This window comes from Vespula vulgaris, chromosome 9 (genome assembly GCF_905475345.1).
Source record: "Vespula vulgaris chromosome 9, iyVesVulg1.1, whole genome shotgun sequence".
NCBI lineage: Eukaryota > Metazoa > Arthropoda > Insecta > Hymenoptera > Vespidae > Vespula > Vespula vulgaris.
Genome location: NC_066594.1, coordinates 8,229,290 through 8,240,805, shown reverse-complemented (window position 1 = coordinate 8,240,805; position 11,516 = coordinate 8,229,290). Strand labels below are relative to the sequence as shown.

At 41.6% G+C, this 11,516-nt stretch overlaps 2 protein-coding genes across 13 annotated transcripts in view; one reads left to right on the top strand and one right to left on the bottom strand.

Annotated features, from left to right (window-relative positions):
• The first annotated feature begins 129 nt into the window (after positions 1-129).
• On the top strand, positions 130-7,072 carry LOC127066033 (dnaJ homolog subfamily C member 2). 4 transcript variants are annotated; one of them, XM_050999246.1, is made up of 5 exons: positions 130-884; positions 2,664-2,939; positions 3,064-3,448; positions 3,519-4,623; positions 4,715-7,072. In XM_050999246.1, exons 2-5 carry the CDS (start codon positions 2,681-2,683, stop codon positions 4,763-4,765), a joined length of 1,800 nt encoding a protein of 599 aa, XP_050855203.1. In that variant the 5' UTR covers positions 130-884; positions 2,664-2,680; the 3' UTR covers positions 4,766-7,072. The 4 variants fall into 4 exon arrangements, with proteins under 4 accessions (XP_050855203.1, XP_050855201.1, XP_050855202.1 ...); XM_050999244.1 differs by having other exon boundaries at positions 130-2,330; XM_050999245.1 differs by lacking the exon at positions 130-884 and adding an exon at positions 2,326-2,425.
• The window catches only part of LOC127066028 (muscle calcium channel subunit alpha-1), a 46,629-nt gene continuing 40,520 nt past the window's right edge, over positions 5,408-11,516 (bottom strand). For 5 of the 9 annotated variants that reach the window (XM_050999225.1, XM_050999222.1, XM_050999221.1 and 2 more), the window contains one exon: positions 5,408-11,447. In XM_050999225.1, coding sequence (XP_050855182.1) covers positions 11,073-11,447 — 375 coding nt within the window. In that variant the 3' untranslated portion in view covers positions 5,408-11,072. The remainder of the gene's footprint in view (positions 11,448-11,516) is intronic. The other 4 variants (XR_007782259.1, XM_050999229.1, XR_007782261.1 and 1 more) reach the window with 4 other exon arrangements.

Sequence of the window (11,516 nt, the reverse complement as noted above, 5' to 3'; positions counted from 1 at the left end):
GATTACTCTTTTTTTCAACGATCTCTAGTATTTCGAGCATTTCGTCCTTGACTTATCTTTCATTCGTCCAACGATTCACTTTTATACGTGAAGCATAATTAATGTAGAATAGAGCTATAAGTAGACATTATCTTATCGAATGACGAAGAAACGTTCGTCGATGTTTTCAGAATGGTTGTGGTCGTTCATCGCCCCTGATTTTATAATGATTTTGACGAGCAAGCTTTCGTTTTAAAGGCGAAGGTTTAGACGGAAATATGGTTTTTCCCAATTTTTGAGAAAGCTTTACGTTCTCTGAAAAACGTATAGAAAATTGTCTCTTCCGGAACAGTTTACGCGTAAAAATTAAACTTTCAAAAATTCGAGAAAGTCGTTTCCTCGCTTAAACCTTCGTCTTTGAAACGAGATCTCGTTGGTCAAAATTCATCAAAGAATTACGCTTGGAATCGCTGTTGGGGCGTAAACGCTACGTTCGACGTTTTTCGAGGAAAAAAAGTTTCCTATAGCGACGCTCGTTGAACTACGCGGTAAAAGGGAAGAAGCACGATCCCTCGTTGCTTCTCGAACGAACGCTTGAGCGGTTTGTTTCCGCGAAGTAGACGACTGTTTCCTTGTTCGTGTGCGTGAACCGATGTTCAGATTGTCGGATAAAATAATTAAATTTGATATCTTGATAGAATTAAATTTTTAAGTCGCGGTCGTTGCCCCTTTCTAACATCGACGCAAACGAACTATTCGTTGACCGTGTCGAAACAGTTCTTGTTACGATTAAGCACTCTCTTGCGAACTTAAATATATCATTTCGATTACGTACGCTTTCGTTCAACGTCGATAGAAACGGTCATCTTGGGACGAAACTTTCATCGTCCAACGATGAAGACAAAGTAAGTACATTTTTATACGAAACGATTGATGACAACGATATACGACGAGATAATATAGATGTGCGGTCTTTGGAGTACGGAGGAAAACTAACGTAACGACTCGCACGGTCGAAGGCTGAAAAAAAAGTATTGTATCCATGACGCGTCTTAAGAGTTATACGATGTTTATCGGAGTATATTATCGTTCGAGTATTACCGCGTCGTATTCCGAGAGTTCTCGGAAATATTTCAACAATAATATACGCCGTTAATAATGTACGCGTAGCTCTTAAGACGCGTTGTACACAATACGATTTTCTTTCAGCTTTCGTCGATCGTTTAATGTCAACAAGAAGGGCATTGGATCGACCGTGCGAGTTAGTTTCCATTCGTCCTTCGAGGATTACTCGTCGAAGAGCTCTCTTTTCGTACGGTTACATTTAACGTACTTATAGATGCGATGATTTTATAATTATTTAAACAACGTACGGTATATTCGTTGTCCGACGAGGAAATATTTGTACGATAATGCACGCCGTTAATAATGTACGCGTAGCTCTTAAGACGCGTTGTACATAACACAATTTTCTTTCAGCTTCCGTCGATCCTTAAATGTCAGCGAGAAGAATTAACGCAGAAGCGCTCTCTTTTCGTACGGCTACATTCAACGTACTTACATGCGATGATTTTATAATTGTTTAAACAACGTACAACGTATTGGGTGTACGACGAGGAAACGTTTAAACGACGGTACGCGGATTAGCAGACGTAGAATAATTTCTCATAGCACGTAATTCTTAGAGGAACGCACCGAAAAATTCTAATTTCTTTGTTTCTGTATTTACTCTCATTTACGCTTCTTAGGTTAAATACTGTATTTTCTGTCGTAGTTACATTCCCCATAATATCCGTACATCTCGAAATTAAAGATACGGGTCAGCGAGTTTCTATCGTTATCGCTGTTATCTTACATGTGTTGTATTTTATATGTTACGTATTTCGTCGCAAGTAATATTCGATATATTTCGATTTTTTCTTTGCTCTCGTCGGATTTATTATTGTTTTTACCACACAGAAACATTTCCCTCGCACTCGATCGTTACTGGTTATAACCTGTAGAGGGATATGACCTGTACAAGCTTATAACCGATACGATAGGAGAGTGGCGACAGTGTTTCCCTATTTTGTAGTTGATATTTTGTCCGCACGCGTCGCTGGAGTCGCCTACGCCAGAAGCGAAAGGTGGTGAACAGCCTTAACGAGTATTCGTACCATTGGACTTCGCATAATCGTAATGCGAACCGCTCGTTTCGTCGAGAATGTCCATAGCCTGAAAGTTTCATTTGCATCGTCCTTTCTCTTTAAAGTAATTTTAATATTAGCTCCTTTGAGAAATATCCTGTAGTTAAGTAATAATGACGGATGGATCAGGAAATGATGATTCTAATGCTTTTAATTCTAGATCCGGTGAGTTATTGAATTTTCGGTCATCTTTTCTTCGACCCCGGCCTTGAGAGGTTAGGTTTACCTAGAAAACTCGTTTGAACATGGGAAATCCTTTTGTATGTAATCCTTGTATCATCGTTTTGTACAAATTTATTCATTTATTAATTCAATTATTTTAGTAGAATGCGTTAAAACGATCGTCACGTAGACCGTTGTCAAGGGTAATTCGTATGGATAAATAAATGCCACCGTAAATAATAACTTAACGGTCGAAGCCGTCTGATCTTAACCCATGTACTTTGCCAGCGCGTGTAAATGTTTATTCCATTTACCATAACAATTGTTATTACGCAGATCCATCGGACAACCTAATGGTATCAACGGCAGGGCCAGTGGTTTTGTATTCGACCGCGCAAGCTTGGAAAGCGCACTTCCATCGCTGCTTTGCACCAGATAGAGTTTCAGAAACGTCCGACGAGGAGGAAGATTTGTCTCAGTACGAATTCGAAGACGACCTGGAATATTTAAGATCGTTGGATCCAAAGGAATGGAAAGATCAAGACCATTACGCGGTGTTAGGCTTGAGAAAACTTAGGCACAAGGCTACTGAAGATATTATTAAAAGGGCTTGTACGTAAAGACAGTTCAAAGTATACTCTATGCAGGAACGTAGGTGTTACGTCGTTGGCATATCCGTAATGCGCGTAACAACGCGTTATTTGTATTAAACGCATGTCTAACGCGTGGATTACAGATAAACAGAAGATATTGAAACATCATCCGGATAAGCGTAAGGCATTGGGAGAGGAGATACGACCGGACGATGACTACTTCACCTGCATTACTCGTGCATGGGAGACGCTTGGAAATTCTGTGAAAAGACGTAGTTACGACAGCATAGATCCTTATTTTAACGACGACTTGCCGGACGAGAAGGAGTGTAAAAATAACTTTTATGAAATTATGGGAAAAGCGTTCAAGGATAACGCTAGATGGTCCACCAAAAAACCGGTACCTCTCCTAGGCGGCCCGAACACGCCTAGAGATAAGGTTGAAAAATTTTATTCCTTTTGGTACAACTTCGACTCTTGGCGCGAGTACTCGTATCTCGACGAGGAGGATAAGGAAAGCGGGCAAGAGTAAGTATGTCCAAAGTTTTCTTTTCCCGTGCGCGCGTGCCGCATATACTAGCAACGAACGATGTTTCAGCCGAGATATGCGCAAGTGGATCGAGAAAAAGAACAAAGCCACGAGAGCAAAGCGAAAGAAGGAGGAAATGGCAAGAATACGTGCGCTAGTCGACATGGCTTATAACGTAGACCCTAGAATAAAGAAATTCCAACAGGACGACAAGAATAAGAAAACAGCCGCGAAGAAGGCGAAACAAGAGGCTGCGAAGGCTCGACAAGAGGAAGAAGAGAGAATAGCCAGGGACGCCGCCGAGAAGGAAAGATTAGAAAGGGAAAGACGCGAATCCGAGGAACGTGCGAAGATGGACGCGTTGAAGCAGGAGAGGGAGGCACAGAAGAAGGCGCTCAGGAAAGAGAGAAAGGCGCTGCGCGACTTTTGTAAGTCCAACAATTACTTCGCCGACAGTTCGGCCGAAAGTTTGAAGCACATGGAAAGCGTTGAGAAAATCTGTGAACTGTTCAAACTGGTACAGTTGGAGGAAGCTATGAAGAAACTACAGAACGGCGGTAGGAGCGCGTTCATCGATCTGGTAGAAGAAACGGAACAGAAAATAGAAGCGGAACGTAGAGCCGCCATGACGAACAACGACGCGCGTAATACGCCTGAGAAACAGGTGAAGGCTCATACCGCGCCGTGGAGCGAAAATGATTTGCAACTTTTGATAAAGGCCGTCAACTTGTTCCCTGCTGGCACGAACCAACGTTGGGAGGTAGTAGCGAATTTTATCAACCAGCACAGTACCTCGTCGAGCAGCATCACGCGCGACGCCAAGGAAGTTTTGGCGAAAGCTAAAGATCTACAATCTACCGACTTTAGCAAGTCGAGCCTGAAGGAAAGAGCGAATAAAAATGCCTACGATAACTTTATCGCGGAGAAAAAAACCAAAGAAGGTATAGAAGAAAGGATGCCAGCCGTCACGGAACGCTTGGATCATCCTCTTTCAAACGGGATATCCACCGAGGCGAAAGACGTCAAGAAGGAATCCCAAGCCTGGACGCCTGCGGAGCAAAAACTTCTCGAGCAAGCATTGAAAACTTATCCGACGACGGTGCCCGATAGGTGGGATCAAATAGCGGCGTGCATACCAACTAGAACGAAAAAAGAATGCATGAGGAGGTATAAGGTACGTTTCGAAACAATATCATTTCGAAGTAACTTCAGCACGTTTAATGAACGATATCTTGTATTTTTGTTTCTTTTTTTTGTTTCCATAGGAACTCGTGGAGCTCGTCAAAGCGAAAAAAGCAGCACAAGTCATGAAATAATATTAACTCTCCTTAAGATGAATTTCTTTGTAACTTATTCGTTCTTAATTACGACCATTTTCTATGTCATTTCCAATTTTCCATTGTAGGAATTTCACTTGATACGAATCGTAAGATGAGAATGAATGTTAGATATTATTGAATTCCTGCCAATGTACATGCCGGTGCCTTGCTTTGGACCTACATACACGCATGTGCGCAGCATAGAAATCGTTGTAGTTTTTGTTTCTCTGTTCGTTCAAATTTATGCTGTTCGTGTGCATAGAAAACTCGTTGCACCGTTTGACATTTCTCTTGCGCATCGCGATATCATTGGAACCTATGAACGGAGAATCGGACGAGATCAATCGTTTGGACGTTGTTTGGTTCTTTTCTTATTTTCTTTTTTTGTTCGTCTTCTCTTTTTTCTTGCGCCAACTCAATTCGAATATCGTGTAAGTAATGTAAAATACAAAGTGTTTAGATCGACCGTAGTTGAAAAAAGAGGCAATTACTTTATAAATAAAAAAAAGTAAATTTTAAAAAGCGCATCGCAATAATTTTTCCACGTGAAACGCTCTACGATGGTTCTTTTCGAAATATAGTATGTTTTTCATCGAATCTCGATCTCTTGGAAAGGGTTAATCTGCGATCATCCAAACATAAGATGTTTGAAATCCTTATATTTTAATTTGACACATTTTTGACAACAACATCAACAACAACAATTTCTGTGTTAGTTTTTCTCTAGTCAGCAAAATGCTGCCCACTCGGTCTCTTCGTATTTTCGTCTCTCATTCGTCATCATTATTATTATTGTAATGTTCGTGCAATTCGGACAGAATTACACGCACGCAAACGTAATCGAAAATACAAAGTAAAACGATGATCGAGTGTGTGTGTGTGTGTGTGTGTGTGTGTGTGGCACTTATCGTCACTTTTGACGAGCGACCGACAAGAAGAGTGAATCTCGATTTCTAATATACGTGATCCTTCTCCCCCTCCCCTCTCCCCCCTCTCGTGCTTCTACCGCTTTCCCTTGAAATTCAAAGGAATAACAAGAGGAATATCGATTTCTCCGCTTGCCGATCGAAGATTCAAACGAGCAGAGCTTTGGCGCACTTGGCTCGCGCGACGACGATCGACCAATCGCGTGCGTCGTTTCTTCGCTTCTAGGTTATATAGGTAGAAACGTCGGGAAGTTGAATTAACAAAGAGAAATCGCGAAATTCAATTTTATTTACGACGATTCGAATATTTCGTGGCGCTCGGAAAAGGAAAAGAAGCGATAAATAGTCGTTAAAGTTTTCTCTGCGGGTGTCTTCGAGTGCGTGTGTGCGTGCTTTTCTCGTCGTCTCGAGGAAAATTTGGAGCGAAGAACGGTCGCGTGTCTGGTGCCAAAGGATCGCCGATCGATCAACGAGGGAAGTCGTGCAAGCTCTTGCTCGTCGTTCTCTCGTGCACGGTTTCTCCCTTTCATAGGCGTTCTCCTTCTTCCTATCTTCGTAAAATAGTGACAATTATCTGCTCGATCGCGAGCTACCGAGATGGTCTCGTCGAACGAAGAGACGCGGAGGTGAGAGCTAGGTGACGCCATTTTGTTTGGTAAGGAACGTCGGCGAAAAACGACACTTTTACACAATCACGTGTTTTTATCGTTATTTCCTCTAATGTAAGTTTATAATTCGTTCTTTTCAATCGAGCAACACCATCCGGGTAGTGAGACGTCGGATTCGAAAGGAGCAAAGAAACGAATGAATCCGCTAAAAATTACGTTACGATAGTTAAATATTTACATGCTAAATCCGAAAAGTGGTCTGGGTCTCGTTCAGTACGTAACGCTAAGTTTCTATATAACAATAATTCTTACGAAAATATGTTTACACCGCCGATCGTCGAGTTTACGCTTTCTTTTTCTTACTTATCTTATTTTTCGTTATTTTTTCTTTTTTGCTTGTTTTTTTCTCTTTTTTTTTTCTCTTTTTTCTTTTTCTTCGTGAGATTCGGACTGAACGACGTGGTCTGACGATCGGCCGTTAAAAATGATCGTTATCTAAAATGATAACGATCGTTGGAAAGGGCGTTCATACGTTTCTCTTAAGAAAACTTATTTTCTTTCATAGGCGATTGAAATTTGTCAACTAGATTCGACTTCGTACAGCTGCACACTTTTATGATTCATCGTTCGTTAGCAAATAACTGTGCGCAAGAAATATTTCTTTTATATCAAAAAGACGAGGATGAGAGACGGGGAGGGAGAGAGAGGAGGGAGCGAGAGCGAGCGAGAGAGAGAGAGAGAGAGAGAGAGAGAGAGTGAAGGGAAAAAGATCACACATGCTTTCTTCTTTTCGAACGATGAAAGATTCGGTGGTTGCGTACGATTTCTCGATATTCTAAGCGATCTCGAAACGATCAAAGTGACTCGTTTATATGAACGCCCTGGTAAAACTTTGATTGCAACTTTACACAACTTATACATATACATGTGTGTACGATGCGTGCATATATCTATATGTAAATACACACATACACACGCATACTCTTTACGCTATAAGGACATACGTCTCTCGTGTCGACGATGAGAACGTTTAAGGACAATGTCGTCGAGGAAGAAGTGTGTGTGTGTGTGTGCATCGATGCCGAATGATTATATCACCTTTCTTCTACGATCTCTTCACGAAAATATCCGGACGATCGTCCACGCTAGACTGCTCGCCTATATATCTCGTGCTTTAGCGTTATACAATCTCGTAATGTTGTGCTCTTAAAAACGTTATCGTACGGTCGAACTTTGTAATTGCGCGTAAAAGACAAAGGGTTTCAATCAAGAAAGAAAACGACGACGATTACAATCTCTGACACCTTAGCGATTCTTTCCAATTTTCTTTCGTTCCTGCTAAACGTGTAAAACTTTCATTCTTTTAAAAGTCCTCCACGATTCTCCCGTCGGCAAGCGTTTTTTCTTTTTAAGCGAACGGATCAACGACGCGATTCATTCTCTCTCTCTCTCTCTCTAGCGAAATCACGAGAAGACGATTCTATTATATTTTAGTCGTATCAAAAATATCTAAATAATAGAGGATAAATACGACGCGTTTCGTCCGATTCGTTGGAAAAACGCGGAGTGATTTGTGCGATCTTTCAAAAGTGTGCCTCCGACTAATTTGTGTAATTCTTCTGTCGTACATTGAAATGTCGGTAATGGTGGAAAGCAAAAAAAAAAAAGAAAAAAAAAGTACCGAAAGAAAAGAGATCGTACGCTCGTATCGCGCTTCCTTCTCCTCGTGGGTTCCTCCTCTGCGTCTGATTTTTATCACATTTAAAACGCAGTGTCTATCGGCGACGTAAAAAATCTTGTTGACAGCTATCTAAACATCGACGATTACGAATTTTTATTAGAAAGTTTAAGAGAACGTGTCGCGCGCGTAATCTACTTTTCTGTATAAAGTTCATTTTTTAAGATAGTTTAGGTATAAAAAGACGGTTATAGACAAGTACGAGATTATTAGAAAGACGTTCAAAAAACGGATATACGAAAGATCAAGTGTATAATACGTATGTATGTATAAGCAATGGCTCGCGATCATCCTAGACTACTTCGATCCGTCTTCGTTCCTCTTTTTTACTTTCGTTATCACTTTTTAATCGGTCCTTTCGGTCCGCGATTAGTTCCGTTAAGAGAATCGTGGAGACTGACGCGCGATATTGCTCGCTCTTCGATCGTCGTAGAATAGCTGTTCTCTCCTCTGGACATCATAATATTATATCGGTATGATCGGAAACCAAAGAAAGAAAGAGGTTTAACGTCGAGTGTGCGCTAATGGGACAACCGAAGAGGGAGAATTACGAAAGGCACTAGACAGGATTGAATCGCTTCGACATTCACCAAAGGATATTGTCCAGAATTTTTAAAGCGAGTCTGAGTGGTCCAACGATCGCAAAGATTTAGAATAAACATTTGTTTTTTTTTCCCATCCGCCTCGAATTCGCGACGTCGTCGCTTCTCGACGTTTCACATCTTTTATAGTATCTATAGATAGATAGACGGTACATAATACGTGAGTATGAACCAAGTTTCGCGATTAATTAGAATTTCACGTTATATGCGATGAGATTTTCGTTGTTAAGGTGAAAAGAAACGGTCGAGAGATGAGAATGTGACATAACGATGACGAAGTAGTAACGCCATTTCGTTGGCGATCGCTACGCCATCGTCGTGTCGAAATGTTCGATGATTCGATCGCATACATACATACGTACATGACGTTATTCATCGTCGGGCCAATGAAAATAAATGGAGCGTGTTAGCGCGTTCGTTATATACGAATACGTGAATACGTCGATCCTGCGTATGGGTTTCATTAAAACAAAGTATCGAATGCGACCTCGCGTCGCATCGTCTCTTCGATCTCTTTCTCCTCTTTTTTGATTTTCTTCTTCTCCTTCCTCGTTTTCCTTTTTCATCGGCGATAATTAAGCGGTACGTAGATGTGCGCAACGGCGATGTAGACGCGATAAAACGATTAACGTGATTATTACGTGATCGGATATTTAAAAATCGAAGAAAAAACGTCTTGCGCGTCTACCAAGAACAATGGCTCTAGGACACCAATCGCAATTCTTCGATTTTCTGAGTAAACTTTGTGCGTCAGAGGAAACGGGAGCGGATCTTTGAACGATTTACATTGAAAAATCTGCCATGTATCTTTTCTCCTTGCGCCCATATTTTTCTCCATTAGAATTTTTCTTCTTTCCTTCCTCCTCCTCCTCCTCCTCCTCCTCTTCCTCTTCCTCTTCCTCTTGTTCGTTTCGTTTTTGCCGAATAAGACCGTTTAGAAGTCTATACGTGTGTATAAGAGAAGGCTTCGTATGCTCGAGCGCGTACGAGTGTGTGTGTGCGTGTGCGTGTGTGTGTTTTGGGTCGAAATTTCACTTCAGATACGTAATACGAACGTTCCATCCTTCTTTCGTGTAAAATCTCTCGCGCGTTCCCTACAATCATACGTTATTAATCGAATTTCGCGGCTGTTTTTTTATCGGCCATTCATCGTACCGCGCATTCTCATTAATACGCGCGCAACATATATGTACAGTAATAATATCTATATCGCGTTACAATATCGTAGTGTACATACTCGGCTCGTAACTCGTCATAATTCGCAATTATAGTCGTACTTTGTCTATGTTGATAAAAGTCTTCTCTGGTCCGAAAGAAGTTATTAGATACTTAGGCACTTGTTATATCATCTAGAATAATCCATCGTGCAAGTAGCGACAATGACTTTAACCGTACTAATAGCGATTTTCCTTAAGAGTGACTTTTTTTTTTCTTTAACGTCTATCGATGAGGACGAAAAATAGTTACGAATAACCAACGATAATAACGGTACTAGTAGTAGATAATAATATAATAGCGATAATATAACGTGATGGCGATGACGATAAAAATAATAATAATAATAATAGTTATGACGATGATGGTGATGACGATGACGATGACGGTGAGGATGACGATAATAATAATAGTAATAATGATAATAATAATAATAATAATAATAAGAATAAGAATAAGAATATGTGCGTATATATAGGTCTATTTATACGGTATCAATGAAAGAGAAAAAAGGAAAAAAGGAAGATTCGTCTTCCTCTTCTTCCTCCACTTCTCGGACGGAAGTCCGTCGAGGTTCGCGGATCTCGGCCGATCGATTTCAAGTCTTCGAGTGCCGAGAAAATTAAGGACGACGAAATCAACGTTTGTTATGCATATATATATATATATAGAGAAACGTTGCACGTCTCGAAGCAACGTCATTTCCACGGAAAAGGATGATTTTGCGTTTTCGTCCGACTTGTTATCGTCTTCTCGCTAGCTTAACGATAAGAAAAGAAAAGAAAAGTTTGGTAATTACCTAACGCGCGATCCGTTATTCTGTGCTTCCTCGAAAATCGACCGTGCCGTCGAAATCCGAAGAAAAGTGGATTTTCGTCGATCGATCGATAAAAATATTCGGAAAGTAGAAAAGGGGCTTTTTTGGGTAGTGTGGTACACAACGATCGCGTCTCGTACGAGGGTGAAATGATCGGTGAAGTGTTTCTTTCTGTTTTCTCTCTCTCTCTCCCTCTTGCCCTGTCTGTCTGTCCGTCTCTCTCTCTCGCTCTCTCTCCCTCACTCTCTCTCGCTCTCTCTCCCCCTCTCTCTCTCTCTCTCTCTCTCTCGATCGGAGGAAGATCGAACGGCTCGCGACTTGGACTGGTCCGAAAGGAGTGTTCGAACTCGAGGCTACGTAGACGGAATTCTCTTTACGGAGCGATCGTCTTCCTGCCGCTAAGAGGGTGGCTGCTGTTGCTGTTGTTGTTGTTGTCCTTGACGATGGTAGCTCGGTTGATGATGGAACGTTCGCTGCGTACCACTCGGCGGTTGCTCCTGTAAAGGTTGATAGCCTATTCCGATCGGCTGCTGGTACGCGGGATTCCATTGTTGGACCATGTCGGGCTGTTGCTGCTGTTGCGGTTGCTGCTGTTGCGGTTGCTGCTGCTGGTGATACCTGAACGACTGACTACGTCGTTCTTGCAAAAGCAACTGATGAGCCGCTCTATCCATCTCCTCTCGCGTCATGTCCAGAGCCTCTTGCATCTCGCGAGACGTGTACCTCACGAATTCTGGATCGCAATACTTGCCCAGTCCCTGTTCAACGAGCACCTGTGCGAAAGAACGCGTGTCATCGGTCCGTCTATATCTTGCGCGAGTTTAAAGACGAAAAAAAGTTGA

Coding starts and splice junctions, on each gene's coding strand:
- LOC127066033 (XM_050999244.1), top strand. CDS start 2,279: ATGACGGATGGATCAGGAAATGATGATTCTAATGCTTTTAATTCTAGA. Junction 2,331..2,663: donor TGCTTTTAATTCTAGATCCG/GTGAGTTATTGA, acceptor GTTATTACGCAG/ATCCATCGGACAACCTAATG. Junction 2,940..3,063: donor AGATATTATTAAAAGGGCTT/GTACGTAAAGAC, acceptor CGTGGATTACAG/ATAAACAGAAGATATTGAAA.